Raw genomic sequence first — 17,951 nt, 5'->3', positions numbered from 1 at the left:
GCCATCCCAGCGTAGCCACTCTGCCACTGGTGCCACGCTCCGAATAAACAGCCCCCTCTCCACTCGCTCTGCCACCCCTCCACCTGTACTCCTCACACGCTCCCTAATGCTCTCCCCTCTCTGCTTCCCTCACACTTTTTCTCCTCTGGTCGGCACCTTACTGGTCTTCGTCACACCTCAGCGTGCGGACATGAGCCATGAATCTCTGCTGCACAACTTGTTCTGCCCCAACGTCTCTCTGTTACCAATGCTCCCTCATCCTCTCTCTCTTCCTCTCTCCCCTCTTTCTCTCTCCCTCTCTCTGTCTCCACTGCAGCACCCACACACTCTGCAGTAACAAACAGCCAGCTTAAAGAGACAGAGACCCCCCTCACGATCCTGCCGTCTCTATCCTTTTCCCCTCTCCTTTCTTTTCTCAGCAACAGGAGCCTTTCTCCTTTCTGTTCCCCTCAGCGGCAGGCTGTGCACACTTCATTCAGAAGTCGAGAACACGGTGGGATCGCCGTACAATAGAGCAGAAACGTCACAGACCACTGCAGAGGTGGTTACCGACACACAGTCCTCTCTTCTCCCCCTTTTCTGTCTCCTTGGTGTGAAAACCCTACAGCCTGGTTGAGGGGATGTGAGTCAGCCATCCTGCCTAACCCCAACAACTGTGACATATCTTGTCAGTGCAAAAGGACATGCATCACCAAGTGTCATCAAGTGTGTGTGTGTGTGTGTGTGTGTGGGTGCTGCTTGAATGTGTGGGGAGAGGTGATGCGCAGTCCGTCGGTTTTTAATATGCACTGTGAAAGAGATAGAGAGAAAGAGAGCTACTGGGAGTTCTTCTGCCCTACTTCTAAAATTGAGAGAAAAAGAGTTTGGAGGAACAGGATGTGCTCACCAGTTTCACTCACAAGAGTATGACATAATCACGAGAAATGCCATAAGAAGGTTATGGTCTGATGCAATCTTTTTTGTCACTGCAGCACCGACTATGATGTCACATGCTTTTTTGTTTTCAATCCAAAATTCCACAATCAACCTCAAAGTAAGTGCTTAAGAATGTCTTTATTTCATCCTTCCTGCCCTTACCACCTCTTCCTCTGCAGTCCTCCTATCACTATCCACCAAGGGCGACCTAAATATAGCCCAGTTAAAAATCCCCACTGTTCTGCCATACATACAGCTGAGCAGCAAGGCACAGCGAGGAGCACAAAACACCACGCAGGTCTTTCTGCAAAAACAAAAACCCTTATCTGCACGCCCCATCTTGTCATTTCCTTTTTTAAAATCAAGACAAAAAATGCTAGCAGTGGGCGATTGAGGCTTTTTTTTCCATGTACACAGGTTGGTTCAAAGAAACGGAACAAAACAAATGAACTTATACTGAAGACAAATACAGTATAATAGAAGGGTGATTTGATTAACATCTCTATAGCTTTCTTCAATATTCAATTCAGCCTTGTACTCAGATTCTGTGTGTTTTCAACTTAAGACATATGAGCTCTTAAAGAATGTTTTGTCTAGTTAAAACTATATTCATCGCAGGATCTGGCAGAGCGGTAGCAATGGTATGTCGGCACAAGAAGGTTATGAGCCATTTAACGCAACCCGCCTCCAATGTTTTCTTCTTCCACTGTGAATGGAGCTCTGAGAGGACCAATGTGAAAGGGCTAAATGATTCCTGAGACAAGGTCTGCATTGTGTAGACCTAGGGAAGAGGTAAAATAAGGAAGAGATGGGGATTTAGGGGAAAAATAACATCCTCTGGAGAGAGATCAGGAATGCCATGGGGCATAAAGAATACACTGGGAGGGTTACTGTGGAGGTCTGTGGCAAACGTGTGTGTGTGTGTGTTTGGTTGTGTGTGCTTTACTGGCAGCCATGTGTCAATGCGAGTATCCCTCCCTGTCTCTGCAGTGACCAGCACACGACCCCACATCTGCTACATGCACTGTAGCAACAAAGATACACATCTCTGCTTGCAAATATTCACACAGATATATGAAAAGACCTATGTGAGCTCACATACGTAGTTCTTTTTATGTTATGTTTGGAGGAGCTCTGACCTCTGGAGCATTCACCTTGCCCTACAGTGCTCGAACACAACGAGCAGAGATTACGCTACAGTACCTGCAGGACCAAGAACAAACCAAAGTACACAGTGAAGGTGAAAGACATTCATGCAAACGTGGCCACTTTGAACAATCTCTGGAGTGCCAGTTAATGAATATAGTTAGTACTAAATTAGCGAGAGCAACAGAAGATTCATTGACAACTATTTTGATCATTTATTTAGATATTAAGTTTCTGATTCCAGCCTCTCAAATGTGCCAATTTGCAGTTTTCTTCTGTTTTATATCATCAGTGAAGGTGGAGGTTGCCACCTTGGGCTACAGCAAACTGCAATATAGACTAAGCAATAAATCAATGAATTGAATAATTGTTCTCTTGATTACCCTTTTAGGTAACACTTAATTTTAAACCCCTATTTAGCATTCACAAGCAGTGTATAAACACACAGTCAATGGTTGACGACACACAATAATGTAGCATTAGATTTTGAACCAATCCTTGTTATAAGGTATTGATTAACTGCTTAAATGCATGTACAAATCATTCAGGTGGGTTTAAATCTGTGTATGAAGTATATCAGTGTGTTACAAGGCATTAATTGGTCATCGGATGCTTAGAAGCTTTAGGACCAACCCCAGTGCGTCAGAGCACCGGTGCTACAACAGCATGGTTCCCTGGAAGCTTTAATTAAATATTAATCTGACGTCTGACTCTGTCTGCCTGTCTGTAATCCCAACCTCTCCATCCCAGAGACATAATCCCAGGCAGGAGGCACCCAGAGCTGGGATTAAGGAGGCTGCCATTCCCCTCCCTCACTCCCGGCCTTCCCTGACCAGCGGCACACGACTGAGAGATGACAACTCAAATCCTGAGAACAACAGCCACTGACAGGATACCACACTTCTAGTGTACAGATTCATATAACGCTTAGCCATATAGGACATTCATATATAGTATTTATATTTCTGTGTGTGTGTATGACACTGTAGATGTGTGTTTTCCTGTACATGTAATAATAGTGTTAGACAGTGGAGTTCATTCATGTCAGTAAAACAGATACATAGAGCTCATAGATGTCTAGACTGTCACACTTATCAGACATGTTGCTCATATTGGTCATTATTTAATGGCTCATTAGGGCTTGATGCCACATATGGCTCTCATCTGTATGTTTTTTTTGCACATATAGCGTGGGAGTTGTTGTATAGCGTGGATATGCCACAAATCAAACTCCCCCCTAACTCCCGAGAGGAGCAATAAAGATAGAGAACATACAGACGAAAGGCAGCCATAGGATTACACAGAGACAGAGCAGCAGACTATGAGACTGGGAGCTCTGGCTAGATTGACAGATTCCACTGTAGGGCAAGGCCACATCACAACAGTCCCTGTCCCAGGGGAGAAGAGCTGCATTGCTGCTCCTATAAGCTTCGTACGCAACAAAGCCAGCACAGATACGGGGAGGGTGATAAATTAAAGACAGACAGAGAGAGCCAGGCTACAACAAGACAAAGACGCAGAGTGATGGTTGTTTATGGTTGCAAGGCCTCCTTCTCTCACTCCCTGTTATTTGCTGGGTGTAGTTGAAAGACGAGCATGTGTGTGTGCGTGCTGTTTCTATTTTGGCAGTTTTGGTTGTGTTTCTCCCCACAAAAATACCCTGAAATGCCTACATTTGTATTGCTTGTCATAAATGTCCCGGTGACCCCATGACTGCGTACCTCTGATGTTTTCCGAGAAAAGGGAGCAGAAAAGAGAGTCCGCTCTAGAAGAGAGAGAGAGAGCTGCTGGCAGCGTTAGACTACAGCTAATTAGCTTGGTCCATAAGAACAAAACACTCAGTGAAAGTTCTTGGGTTGTAAAGAAACTCATGATGACTGTGTGTGTGTGTGTGTGTGTGTGTGTGTTTGTGAATAGTGCTCCAGTAATCACTGCTCTCGCTCCACTGAGCTCATGCTGATAGCACACTAAATCAGACAGCTCTGCAGTGCTGGACAAACTCTCGCTCTTTTTCCCTATCCCTCACTCGCATTGGCTCTCTTTCCTCCCCATTGCTCTTGTTCTAGCACCCCGTCTCTCCTCATTCCCATCAGCACGCCTCCCTCCACTTCTTTCCGCTATTTCTTTCATTTATTTTTCCACCTACTCGTCATCCTTTCACTTCCTTATTCCCCTCAGCTCTGTTCCTTAATTCCAGCCGGTCCGTTCCTTATCTGTCCCTTTCTTCCCTCACTTTAAATCCCCTCTTCAATTGCTTTATCTCACACTGCCGTGCAGCTGCAGCCTCCCTGTGACAGAGTGCTGCTGACACAATGCCAACTCAGCAGCCGCATGCTCTCAGACACAGCCTGCATGTACAGTATGCACCAAACACACAAAACCTCTTCAGGTTAAGCCCAGTGTGTGTGTCTGTGTACATGTATATGCTCGAGCTAGATTAAACACATACGCGCGCTGCCAGGTGAAATTGGCTTGTCCCAATCTCTGTGTGTGTGTCCCAGAGCTGTGCTGGTGGGAGTGATCTCATCAGAGCCTGAGCCGCTCACAGCGGTATGTTCAGTCAGGTATGTGACTCCAGGGATATCAGGCACAACAAATGTAAAATAAAAGGTTTAAAGAGGTTTAAATGGGGACTTCAATATACAATATTTCAAGGAAAAATACTGCTTTGAGGTGTCCCTATTACATCTGTGCGCCTCCTGGAACAAATAAATAGCACACAAGCTTTACAGACATTTCCGTTGTGTTTCTGGATTTCACCAATGCACCACTGTGAATTCTATCTTTCCCCTCACTCTTTGAGCCGAGGCTGCAAATCACTGACTGAGAACTCTGGGAGGCAGAGCTGGAAGGACAAGATAATGGGCTTTCCATGGAAGGGTTTTTTGGCTTTGTCTGTGGAGCAAAATACTTGGAAATGTCCTCCCTTGTCACACTGGCTCACTCACAAAGAGATGTGCAGTTTTTTTTTGTGTGTACAAACACACAGACGAGTGGAAGAGTTTAGCACCCAGATAACCCCTCATAAAATAATCTAATGGTGGACCAGAAATAAGACCTCTTGCAGGGGGAAATACAAGCATTCACCTAAGGAGTTGTACATGTACAGTGTGAGTATATTCATATATGAAGCAGTGTCAGTGGCTGACTAATATCACTCCTCTCCACTGGCACGCACAGACACACTCTCAATACATGATCTGATAGAGTACAACTACTTACTTTGACACTTGAGTGCCTGTGCACTGATCTGACAGCTGCAGGCGTCACACCAGTCCCGTGTAACGGGCTTGACCTCGAACCTGTGTCCTTCGCCTTTCTCGGTCCTCACCCGGGGGTCCTTACCCCGGGGAAAGATGGACCAGGCCTCCCTGCGGGGAGGCTCGGTGCGGGCCAGCCTGACGACTCCAGTCCTGCCCTGTGTGAGCCGCTCCAGCTGCAGCCCGCTGCTCTCTCCCTGTGCCGGCATGGAGGAGGAGATGCTCCGCTGTCTGCTGTCTCCGCTCCAGGTGTCTCGTCTCGGTCCTTTGTGTCCGTTCGTAACCGACCCGCCTGGCATGACATTGACGCCCAACCTCCTGAGTGAAGTCCCCCTCCGACCACCTGTGTTGTGGTTCGTGTCCCAGTCGACGTTGCTGTTACAGTCTCCGGTAATGTGCCCGGTCTGACTCTGTCGAGTCCTGGCTGAGGAGTGCCGGTCACAGTCCGTGCTGCCCTTCTCCGTGCCCCGGTCCGGGCTACGTGGCGCAGCTGTGGCGGCCGGAGCTCCGCATCCCTCACCGGGTATCATTCCTCCTCTCGCCGCCGTTGCTCCCACTGGTCCCGGAGACAAGGGATGAGTTTCCGATTTTGCTTCAGTAGTGACCGAGCCGGACTCTCCGCTGCTCCCGCAGCTTCTCCTGAACATCATCTTCTCCCGGGACAATGTCTTCTTCAGTTTCTTTCTGCTGGCCAGTTTGAACCGTTCCGAGTCCAGTGCGTGCGGACCCGGGTGCTGCCCCACCACACTCACAGACGCCATTATCCTGTTCCCCTGTAGTGCGTGTGTGTTTGGCTGATCGGAGTGTGTATTAGTGCGTGTTTTTACTCCGTGCCCTGAATGTAAACTCAATTCACGCCCGCGACAAGCGTGTAGTAGTGACGCAGGGGATCTGGCGGCTTTAAATGCCGCGAGCGCGCTCCGTTTTAAAGCGACAGGAGCGCGCGCTAGTTCTTGGTTTATACTGTGCTGGTTTGATTTGGTATTACTTAATGAATTATTAAGCACTAATTCACTGGACGACAACACTTTACTTATGGCGACTCATTGTAAGTTGTTAGCTGTTTTGTTACTAACACTTAGGTTATTTACTTTAACTGTAGTCATAGCAAAAAACTTCTGAAACCACTACTAAAAGTAGACTAGCAGAAACCAGAAACCACAATCACAGATGAAGAGTCTGTAGAGAGCTACCAGAGACTGGGTTAAGTAGAAGTATGACACAGGGAACATAACATAATATTTTAATATTTAAAATGTCTGTAGGCTACCATGCCAATATTTAAAATAAGCTGGTATGGAAAAATATTAAAGAGCAATGTCTTTGGCATACAGTTACCATTCTTTAAAATGGAAAAGCCATCTGTTGTATGTAATCAATTATTCATTACTTTTTATTGGTGCTAAAGAGGGCTGGGCAGAAGAGTTGTGTCACTGTTGAAACTACACAGAGCTCAACCACTTATCTAAAAAAACCCATAACAATCAAATAACATTAACTACATATGAAACAGGACTGACACAGCTGGACTTATACGCAAGTTTAAAGTTAAAAAATATATAATAAAGTGATAAAAAACACAATGTCACACTTCTTTGTGTAGGTTAGGAAGAGGAAAGTTAGCAAATTTTCCACTTTGCCAAGAGCACGTCATATGAGCAGAACAAAACCACAGCGGCAGTTAGGCTTATCCCCCTAACTGAGCAGAGAAAGCCCCCGAGGTCACCTACACCACTCCTACACACACTGTGTCAAAGACTTTCAATTTCATTCTGTACTTTGCCGTGTCACAACAGCTCACTTGTTTTCTGTTTTTGTTTGAGACCTTTTATCTTTTCAGTAGAGTTAAACCTACCCACACCAAATTTAATGTTAAAGTAATTTGAGTACAGACTGAATATGAGTGTACTGTTGCCTCACAGTCATTTGTGACCTTACTGACAGAATAGAGTGATTCATCCTCACAGTTATTATTCTGCCACGCTACACTTATAAGTGGGGGCATGAAATGGTTTTCATAACAGACATCATTTGTAAAAACAAGAGTTGAAAATATGGCAAAAAATGTTTATAACCGCAAATATATATATATATATACCCTCATGCACACCTCTGACCCCTTTATAAACAAACAGACCCTGGGGTTTCCCCAGCATGTGAACCAAGCTGGCTAATGTCATTTCAGTGTAATGTCACTAGACCGTGTTGGCTTTATGTAGTTCTGTTAAAAAGGACACACAGTGGTAAGTGCTGAGTTTCCCTGATATTACTTCTCTTTTACAGTGAAACCTATAATAAAAGGAATAACTTACTGTTCACGTTAAACATAAACAGGAAGAGTAAGAAATGTAACTTTAAAAGTGCTGTGTGCTTGGAGACGCTGACAACCAATGACGTAATCAATTACTATAACTTTATTGAATTGACAATAATATACCCGAAGTAAACCTTGAAATGAAGTCACATGAATCCATTTGAATGATCAAGCATTAGAGAAAAGGACAGCAGACGACAGACACACAGATATTCAGTCAGTCTGGTTAAAGTAAACATTTAAGTTCCTCCAGATGTCGCACTGCTTCTTCTGTGGGACAAAAAAGAAACACAGCCTTAGATAAATGCTCCAGCAGCTGACTTTGCATTCATTTTGATTTATCTTGATGTCCATCACTCTGGCAGCCTATTAGAAATACAATAACACTAAAGGCATTAATGAGGTTTATATTGAACTGCTGCATTCACCAAGCACACGCACACACAAACACGCTGACTAAAAATCCATCAGCTGCGTTTCCTCCTTCTCCATTCTGTGCATCTTATCTCTTAATTGAGATTCACATTTTATTGATTGTCTTTGGCTGCTTCCTCTTCCTACAGCAAAAGCTGCAGCCGGTCCTTGAAAGACGATCCAGTACATTGTCCATAACAGTTCATGAGTGGCAGTAAAAATGTGGTGTTTGTCAGAGAGTGTGTATGTGCATTTGTGAGTTAAGATGCAAAGATGCTGCACTTTTTTTTGTCACAGCGTAGAAGGTCGGGCCAAGCTTGGCTCCAGAGCTGCTGGCGAGTTCACTGCTCCCAGGCTGTAGGAAAAAACAAATAAAAACAATCAATATCATACCTTCTCACCTACTGTATTATGGGGGTGTGAGTTTCAGAGAGGGAGGTGTTATAACAGGAAGTTGGTTGCTCAACTGACCTCTCAATAACGCTGTTGTTACACTGTAGCTCTCTCACCAAAATCTCCATTTCCTCCTTCAGACGGTGCATCCTAGAACAAAGAGATGTTATCAGGGCGATTGGGGAACTGTCTCTATCTTGCGCTCACACTCACACACTGACACACACACACACACACACACATACACACCTGGAGACCATCTGGTCCTTGTTGATGGATGTGGTTCCTGGCTGCTGTTGTTGTCCTGCTCTACTGGACTGCAGACTGATAAGGATCCCGTCCAGAGCCTGAGGAGGACAGAAGAGATGTTACATTAGTGTCATCACTAATATAACCATTGAAATAATACTTCCAAATCTATCTAATAGAAAACAATATCCAAAATATTTAATAACTTTCTCAGGGCAGGTCTTTGTGCATACTGTTAGATTAAAACGTTAGATCTAAGTTGCAGATGCAAAGATAAAGTGAAATGTTGACCTTATTTTGGCGCTGCTCACTCATCTGCAGGTCTGCCAACAAGCCTGTGGAGAAAGAGCTGAAATCCTGCAGTCGGGTCTGCATCTCCAGTAAAACACTGCAAAAACGAGCAGAGACAAACCTCAGTACGTCAAAGCTACCACTGTTACAATGTGCCAGTGCCCGCTGGAATCCAAAACAGACGAGTAAACAACTGGGAATAATAAAATTTGTTCAGTTTTAAGACTGAAATCAACTAGGTTGTTAAATGAGCAAAAATGTGTTGACAGATAATCTGGATAATTTGTTAATTATTCATTAAGTAATTGATTTTTAAAAAATATATTTCCAGCATAATTTCATCTTCGTCTTTTGATCTTTTTTCAACAATACTTGAACCTTAACCAAACTTGTACAGTTCACAAACCTTAATCAAGGCTTTAGCTACCAATTTAGTTACAAATCTTCACTGTATGGGAACACACACACACACACGTTCACAGCTGAAAACAGATGTGCACTACTGCTGTTCCAATGGGTCTGGGAAGCCTTGTATCAATGTGCAATATGCAACCAGACTTTTGACTAAACAGTATATGATTAAACAAAGCCACAAACACTGTTTCCTATTAGTTAAGATTTGAACTGGGGATATCCAGATAGATTCAGATCAGGTTACACCTACCACATCATTATGCAAAATCAAAATTCAAAGTGTGATTTGAATGAATGAATTGCTCAATGTGACAACAGAGTGAATTGTGATAAAATTTACAATCTCTAAATCACTTGCTAAACAAATGTGAATTAAGGATTAATAAAGCAGACTACTGACTTAATCTGTATGAGAGGGACTGCTGAATAGCAATGTCCTACTGTCCTGTGTTAATCTTCTTTATATAAGCTTTCATCATCTGTGTGAATGGCTGTCAAACCAATCAAACAGTTATTTTGTTGTAAATAGTCAACAGTGGTTGAAATAACACAGCTGAGGTGAATCTAGTCTACTCTGTTTGCAGTTTAATAATGTGACCCGAGGGCCTGCTCTGACCTGCTCCATGTCCTTGTTGAGGCCAAAAGTTCTTTGTATCTCTGCAAGCAGTCCTCTCTAAAGAGAGATTTCACTCGCTTAATGTGGGATGACAGGTGGATTCTGGGAAGGGAGAGTGACAAGTAGATTACAGGAGAGCTCAGGATAAACCCCTTCACATGCTGGCTGAGCCGGACTGCAGCTGTGTGGACACATACTCACTTCTCAAACTTGTGGATTTGCTCATCATTGTATGCCAACTCTGAAGAAAAATAAGAAAAGGTATTGTCAATTTTACCATAAACATAAAGAGTTAAATACACAGCATTTACCAACAAATAAACATACATACTGCCGGTAAGTCTGTCTTTACGATAATGCTGATGAATTGTCATTATCTTCTGCAGCAGCATCTCCATCTTCTGACAGCTGTGGGAGACAAGAGGTCAGAGTCCAAACACCACAAAGCCACAAGATCACCCTGAAGCTTTGAATCCCTGAGTACCTCTTGTCATTGGCCAGCGTCTCTGCGAGCTTGGCCTGTTCAATCTGCAGATGGTCCAGTCGGTTCTGAAACTCTTGGATGCCAGCAGCGTATATAGGCAAGTGCTCATGGACCTGTAGAGACAGCAGCCACACACTCTGATACCTGAATCAACAAATCACAAGTCTGCCACAGGATTAATGGTTCACAGTCCATTATCCTGGATTAGTAATTAGGCAATTCATCCCTATAAGTATCCGTCAGCAGGGTCGACACCTGCCAACAGTTGGGCATTCAAACAGGAAGAGTCTGGTTAAAAGTGTGTAACGCCTTTGCTGCATGCCATCCCCTTTGTCACCACTCTTGTGTTATGATCTCCACTCATGAATGAAGGGATGAATACATTTAAATATGAAAAAAACCCAGTTTCCAACACCATCAGCCACAGCAGTCAAGCTGGCCTCTGTGATGCTTTTTCCTGACACAACTCACCAGCTTCAGCTTTTGACCGTTATCAGCTGAACCTTGGTTTTCTGAAGCGTAGTGGCCTCTAAAAGAAATTAAGATACAAAAGAAATGGGAGGAGGAAGAAAAAAAGGAAGAGGAGGTGGATGTGAATTATATTATGACAACATATAAAATGTAAGCGATGCACTTGGTCTACATTTGTCAACAAATTACATATCTCAGAATTCACTACATTCATACAGTAAACAATCCAAACCTACATCACCTTCACGGTGGCAAATGGTAGCTCAAAAAGCAAGAACAGCTCAATTTGCTCTACTGCTGTAAACTGCTACTACTGCATAATGCCATACAAATGTCATACAAACATTGTCCTTTTATTTAGCTCAGTGTGTAGACAAACTCACAGTGTGTAAATCCTGTGTTCTGTGTTGAGGCAAGACTGCAGTCTAATGGTGATCATCGCAATACTGTGCATTGCTTCTCCACACTCCCTGCGCAACCTCATCCTGGGGAACAGTGTGAGAGAGGAGGACAAGGGGGAGAAATGGAGGGGAAAAGAATTTAACAAGGGTCATTAACTAGTCGTTTATCATTCAGTGCAGTGAAACAACTAATCCTTATTTTAGCATGTGTGTGTGTGTCTCACATGTAGCTGTAGTATCCTTGCAGTAGCAGCTCTCGGTGTGTGTGCAGCAACTGTACTATCCTCAGATACTGGTGGACAACTCCCACTATTACCTGCAGAGAAGAGGGGGAGATAATAAATAATAATAATAATAATAATAAATGAATTGGAGGCTTATTATACACAAAATTCAAATATAAATTAAAGTTGCAAGCAGTGATGAATGGGCCCTCGCATTCCACGCATGGGTGGAACTGGTGTGCTGCGGCCAGGTCCTGCGCCAGCATATCACGCACACACTGATCCGTGCAAATGTCACGGAAATTGCCATATAAGGCTTACTTTTTGTTGCCAGTAAGTGGCGCTATGAGTAGAACTGAATATTGGCATGTAGATGTGTTCAGGGCAGATTTATTTTTGACACCACGCCACGGCCTTTGATGAGAACTCAAGATTTTGATAACTTTCCATCCAAAACAACATGTGTGCCGCGTTTCATGAGTTTTGGAGCATGTTGCAGCCTCCACTAATGAGATTCATTTGCTGAAAGAAAAATAATTTGAGCAGTTTCAATAGGGTCCTTGCCGTGTTACTGCCCAGGCCCTAATAATTCCTTCAGATACAATAGGGTTCTCCTAACGCTTTGCTGCTTGGGCCCTAAAAATAAAAATAACATAAGGCATGGGTGGGATAGACACATCAGTGGAGCAGTAATACCTTTGAGAAGTTGTAGTCTGCCATTACATCAAACCTGGATGGGATGACTGGAGTCTCCACTACAAAAGAAAAGAAAAAGCCCACAACCCCGCTTACTTTCCTTTTTAATCAACCTTCATTATGCACTCATCTTTTAATATCTGGGAATGGTGTTCAAATAAATATTACTAAAAAAAAAACCTTGCATAAAACATGTGATTCATAAATATATTTATGTGTTGTGTGATGCTGGGATACACCTGATATCAAAGCTCTTAGAAGAGGAGAGCTTAAGAAACAGAAACATATCAAAGGTGTAGGTGTCTTTCACTGTCTTACGTTCTCTGAAGGGCAGGCTGGTATTTGCTTCAGCCCCGTAGCTGAGCAGAATGAGGGGCCGGGCAGGTGAAGTACTTGGGAGGTTGACCACTTTCATGTTGCCCTCCAGAGGGAGGTTGTGACCCAGGTATAGTAAATGCTGCAGCTGTACTCCTATACCAGTCTGAGACGCCACCTCCTCGAGGAATATCGACACCCTGAAAGGCAAGGTGATGGTAATAATTAAGGATTTAACAGTAATTCACTTGTGCTGATTACTGGGCCCCAGCATGTGTATATTGCTGCTTCACCACGAACATCTCTAAATGAACACAAGAGATTATTTTAGAACATCTAAGATCTTACATAAATAAAAATTGGCTTAATATTGGCGTAGAAAAAAAACAATTGTCAGTGCCGTTAGTCACTGCTATAATTGTGATTCTGTTTGTTGGGATATTGAAAGTGCAAACAAAAAATGACTGACACAATAACTATCAGTAACTGTAGTTACATGAAAGTAAGAACTAACCAACAAATCATGATTGAGCTCACATCACGTGCCTCTGATCAGAAACTGCGGCTGTAACACACACACACACACACGCGCTCACACACTCTGCTCTTCCATGCTTAGAGGCGAGGAAAGTCAATCAACTAAAAGGGAAAGCCTTCATGAAAGCAAGTGTGGATTACAGATATAATCTAGAGCTTAGTACAAACTCTACAGGAATTAAAAGCATTATACGCATAATTCTGCATAATTCGGCAATTGCTTCACATTCTTGCTTGTTGGTGGAATCAACTAAATAAGTCATGTTGTCAATAAGTAATGTAACATCCCTCCTTGCTCTACCTCATTTACATAGGTCCATCTACTCAGGTGCCATGCCGTATAGTAAACAAGAACATCAAGTGAGCAGGTAAAGCACATTCTAGAGGTATAATACAATTTGCATAGCACTGCAACAATTTTTGTGCAGCCATTAAAACAAACTGTTTCCCCATATTGTGTGAAATTGGGTAAAACTGTGCAGTTTTAAACTGTAGTTTGGAATAAATATCACCCTAGTTATGTCATCCTGGTCATCTTTCCTACATTTTTTACCACCAAAAAAATCTGTCTGTTACAATTTAACAGTCCTGTAGTCAGTAGACAGCTTTATTAGTGTTTAATCAGAATAGTGTGTGCAATGACTCGTCTGTGCAGACTTACGTGTTGTAGTGGTGTATGTAGATGCAATGTGCCTTGGCCTGTTGCAGAGAGAAGAGATGAACTGGCTGCCGCTGCAGTATGTCAGTGGTGGCTGTGAAGAACTGGTCAAAACCCCAACACCTCTCTTGGTCAGCCTCCAGTATACCTGCTAGTACAGGAACCAGCTGCACCGCCAGACCCCTACAGACAAAGAGACAGAAAAAGAGAAATTTTATGGAGATCAAGAAATGAATTCGCATCATGTGTTCTCATTAAAGAATCACAAACAAATAAATGTTTTAATGCTCTTTATTAGGTAACATACTGAGAGAGCTGGCAGCTGTGAGGTAGTTTGTAGCTCCACTCTATAGGTCCATCCGCCACCCGCTGTATTCCTGCTATTGCCCCCATAGGCTTCTCTGTAGTTATTTTATACCTACACAACAAAACAAACAAGTCAGGTTAACAAGATAGTGGTGCATGTTCTGCCTGATATCTCAAGACTCCTGAAGAAACAACTTGCAGCTAAAAAAAAATTCTCTTTGGGGAAATCTGAAGTACAATTAAAATATTTTAGTGGTGTTTTCATTAACACAGAAAAAATGCCGTCTACTGAATGCATGGTGGTATGCTTGCAAATATTGATATGGAACTCGGCCTGTAGAGATTAAGAACACATTCAATGTCGGAAATGTGTGTATTAACAAAACTGTACACTTACATGGTGGGCTTGTTCCTCCGGGGTCCTCCATACGGTGTGAAGGGAAGACTCCCGGTGGCAGCGTGGTAAAACGTCACACCAATACTCCACAGGTCTACACTCACTCCGTAGGATTTCTGATGAGGCTTTCGTAGCACTGCTCGTTCATACATGTCTGGGTGCTACACACACATATTTCACACATTAGGAAGAGAAGACACACAGGTCTACAGGTGGATATACAGTCATTGTGCTGTATATGTTGATCAAGTTAATATTAGCATCTAATCTTAAGTGCTAAGTGTTAAGTAAAAGCATTTTTTTTGACCAAACATGTATTCTTACCCAGGGAGTCTCTCTCCCTTTTTTTTTTATTAGAGAACATTGTGTTAAACTTTGTAGGCACCTATAGGTCACACATATACACATATGTGAAATATACTATTGTTATTTATTCTTATTGGTTAGAAATATTAATTATATTGTGGCAGACATGTAATCACTATGAATCACATAAGACAATCCTTGTTGGTCTGTTATGTTTTGTGCAGCACTTCATTTAAAATATATGTATTTATTAATTTGTCCACTAGAGGGCGACCCAGTCTTGATAATAATTTTTTTTTGAGGGCTCAAGCTCTGGACTCCACAGGGCCTGTCTCACAAAGCCATTTCAACACAGTCAGGTTGTTTTTGCTACGAAACCAAACACTGGTGACACAGGATTTTCACATCAAGCCGAAGTTGGATTCACGTGCAGTGGTTCATAACAAACTACCAATTACATGCAGCATATAAAAATACAGATTTTTAGAGAGTAAGCTATCCTCATGGGGAAATGAGGCTTTTATAGCAGTCAAGGTAATATGGTTTAGTATGGAAAAGTACACGTAATAGACTAAGCAAACAACTAGAGTATAAAAAGAAGCAACGGAAATTAGTGGCAATAACAGACTGTAAAAATGGAAAAAGCTATTATAACAGCGAAAGGCGATGCTGTTTCTGCTACCAAACCTTGAGAGGTTTCCCTGGAGGAGAACTGAACTAATAGGGAAGGTTAGAAAATGTGCAATAATATTATAACCGTCCATAAATAGGGCCCCACTGAGCATACTTTTTATTGATGCAATATTATTTCATCACATTTTTTCAATTTACTTTGATGTCTTTACTTTATATATCCAGGACATTGGGTGAGCATGAATGCACTAGGCAATGTCCCCCTCCACTGAGGCAGTAAAAAGATTTTCATAAAGTCACCTCATGTTCTATAAGGCAGCAGTAAAGCAATATGAAGGAGACAGGCTATGTTACGATTGCCTGCATTTTATATCTGGATGACCCTGAACATTTTTTTAAGGATTGTGCAGCTTAGGCACTCATGCACTCATCTACAAAGTCACTTCAAGCAAAGAAAGTCATTTTGATAGCACAAACACACTAAGTCTATCCATCTTACCAGATACTCCTCAGTTCCGTAGATAGACAGAAACTTCTCATCATCTTCCAGCTCTCTTGCTGCTCCAAAGTCAGTCAGCTTATAAACAGACTTGCCGTCCTCCCCAACCTGCCGCATGATGTTGCCTGGCTTAATGTCCCGGTGTACCACTCCATTTTCTCGCAGGTGGTTCATGCCCTGTACTGAAGAGAAGAAAGGGAGGCATACCTCAGTTTAGGCGTAACTGTATGAAATTATTGGGAAATATCAAGATATACACCCACCGACACACTGCAAAACTGTGAGGAACTCTGTTTCAGGCAGGCCAAAGGCGTTTTCTGGCTCCTCGAGCAGGCTGAGCAGACTTCCTCCTGAACAATACTCCATCACCAGTACCTTGTGTTTAGAGGGCAGCTAGAGAGTGAGTGAGACAGTGAGAGAGATTAGGAGATGCACTTCCTTCAACACTGTAAACATTATAAAATACTGGTATTACGAAAACTTAGTGCCTCAAGAACGGGATGATTGGTATTGAAAACTGCAAATACAATTCAACTTAGTGAGGAAAAATACTGTGTGTATGTATAAATGTATGAAAGGAAATACGGAAGCTGTCTAATCCCACTGTCTAACAGTGTAGGACCACGTGTACAAATGCATGTATTGCACGTTCCAAACTAATTTGGAATAGCTTCAGCTATGTTTTACTCAGTGATAATGATCTGATCTTTGTCTTCCCTCCACTCACAGCAGCCTTACCTCTTCCACAGTGTACAGCCGTACAATATTGCTGTGGTTGAGCTTCCTCAGCATGTCAAACTCTCTCATCTGGACCTCATGGGGGCGGTTGTAGCTCACAGTGTTAAACACCTTTACGGCTACCAGTTCACCTGACTTCTGCACACACACACACACACACACACACACACACACACATTTACATCAGCATAACACATCACAGCGTCAAAAACAGCCCACATCACCACTTATCACACATCCTGGATGTCGCTTTTGGGCCACAAACGTGGGCTGAAACGTCTGAGGTAATGTCAGCAGTGACGTGAATGAGCTGCTCAGTGAAAAACATGATAAAAATCACCCACAGCGTTTCCTTACCTTGTTACGTGCCTTGTAGACACTGGCAGTAGCCCCTTGACCGAGGACATCTTGTAAAGACCAGAGGTAGTTTGTTGTGCTGCCTGTCAACCCTGACATGCTGGAGGGAAAACACACACAGGGAATGATTAGACAGAGGATTAGAAAAACATTAACAGGGGCCGAGGAGAGAGACAAGTCCTCTTTGTCTGTGTTCTTCAGATAGATATAGAGATAAACATTACAAATGAATCATGAAAAACAGAACAACGAGCTAACTATACATAATAACTGACTAGTCAAGTAAGCTATACTTTATAAACTAACATAAACATCAATGCACATGCAGTCAGATATAATGTCAGCTCTAAGTTATCACAGGCAAACTAAAATACGTTATTATGCGTTATAGAGATGTTAACAACAATGTTGTTTAATTAGTATATTAGCCAACTTGTTGACAGCGCGTTTTAATAACACAACAACGTTAATTATGTTAGCAATCACTTAGTCCAACCAGTTAAAGGTGAACTATTTGGTAAGTGAACTTAGGTTCAATGTTAGTTTACCTGTACTGTTCGCGGTGCGTTAATCTAACAGCTGCCCTCGATAGCCTCTTCCGGTCTGCCGGTCGCAGCTCGACTGTTTATCCCGGGAAATATGGCGATAGTCACCAGTTACAGCTACAAAGTGCTCCGAGCTTTTACCGTAAATCCAACTACCTCGGAGAACAACAACGCCTACGAGACAAACTTCTTCCGTAGTGGGAAACGGAAACAGCTGCTCACCTGGCTAATGGCCGCTCTCCGCACAGGTACAGCGAGGACCCGCTGCTGTGGATGAGAGCAGTCCTCCTCCGTGTCTTTTAACGTGGCTCAGACAGCTCATGAGCTACTCAAAGGTAGCACTGCACCGTGGGGTCTGATTTAGGAAGTGTG

The 17,951-nt window shown here is 42.9% G+C and overlaps 2 protein-coding genes across 3 annotated transcripts in view; both read right to left on the bottom strand.

Moving 5' to 3' along the window:
- The window catches only part of rassf5 (Ras association domain family member 5), a 23,639-nt gene extending 17,517 nt beyond the window's left edge, over window positions 1–6,122 (bottom strand). Inside the window, exon 1 of the mRNA XM_035662714.1 lies at window positions 5,284–6,122. Coding sequence (XP_035518607.1) covers window positions 5,284–6,082 — 799 coding nt within the window. The 5' untranslated portion in view covers window positions 6,083–6,122. The remainder of the gene's footprint in view (window positions 1–5,283) is intronic.
- Window positions 6,123–7,527: 1,405 nt separating this feature from the next.
- ikbke (inhibitor of nuclear factor kappa B kinase subunit epsilon) lies at window positions 7,528–17,947 on the bottom strand. Of its 2 annotated transcripts, none has more exons than XM_035661137.1 (21): window positions 17,802–17,947; window positions 17,035–17,134; window positions 16,678–16,815; window positions 16,203–16,332; window positions 15,940–16,121; window positions 14,502–14,662; window positions 14,106–14,216; window positions 13,802–13,981; window positions 12,607–12,803; window positions 12,289–12,347; window positions 11,593–11,684; window positions 11,351–11,452; window positions 10,968–11,025; window positions 10,497–10,609; window positions 10,344–10,420; window positions 10,214–10,253; window positions 10,013–10,114; window positions 8,983–9,079; window positions 8,692–8,789; window positions 8,521–8,592; window positions 7,528–8,404 (listed from the first exon to the last, which is right to left on the bottom strand). In XM_035661137.1, exons 2-21 carry the CDS (start codon window positions 17,131–17,133, stop codon window positions 8,341–8,343), a joined length of 2,172 nt encoding a protein of 723 aa, XP_035517030.1. In that variant the 5' UTR covers window position 17,134; window positions 17,802–17,947; the 3' UTR covers window positions 7,528–8,340. The 2 variants fall into 2 exon arrangements, with proteins under 2 accessions (XP_035517030.1, XP_035517029.1); XM_035661136.1 differs by lacking the exon at window positions 17,802–17,947 and adding an exon at window positions 17,583–17,795.
- Between the last annotated feature and the right edge of the window lie 4 nt (window positions 17,948–17,951).

The sequence above is a fragment of the Morone saxatilis genome, unplaced genomic scaffold (genome assembly GCF_004916995.1).
Source record: "Morone saxatilis isolate NCDOM2014 unplaced genomic scaffold, NCSU_SB_2.0 Contig18, whole genome shotgun sequence".
NCBI lineage: Eukaryota > Metazoa > Chordata > Actinopteri > Moronidae > Morone > Morone saxatilis.
This window is presented reverse-complemented; position numbering and strand designations above follow the sequence as displayed.

Excerpts from the sequence above, each read along its gene's own strand:
- ikbke (XM_035661137.1), bottom strand. The coding sequence starts at position 17,133 with ATGTCAGGGTTGACAGGCAGCACAACAAACTACCTCTGGTCTTTACAA. Across the intron at positions 11,685-12,288 it reads CAGACTACAACTTCTCAAAG|GTAATAGTGGGAGTTGTCCA; the intron begins GTATTACTGCTC and ends TCTTCTCTGCAG. Across the intron at positions 11,453-11,592 it reads CAAGGATACTACAGCTACAT|GATGAGGTTGCGCAGGGAGT; the intron begins GTGAGACACACA and ends ACTGTTCCCCAG.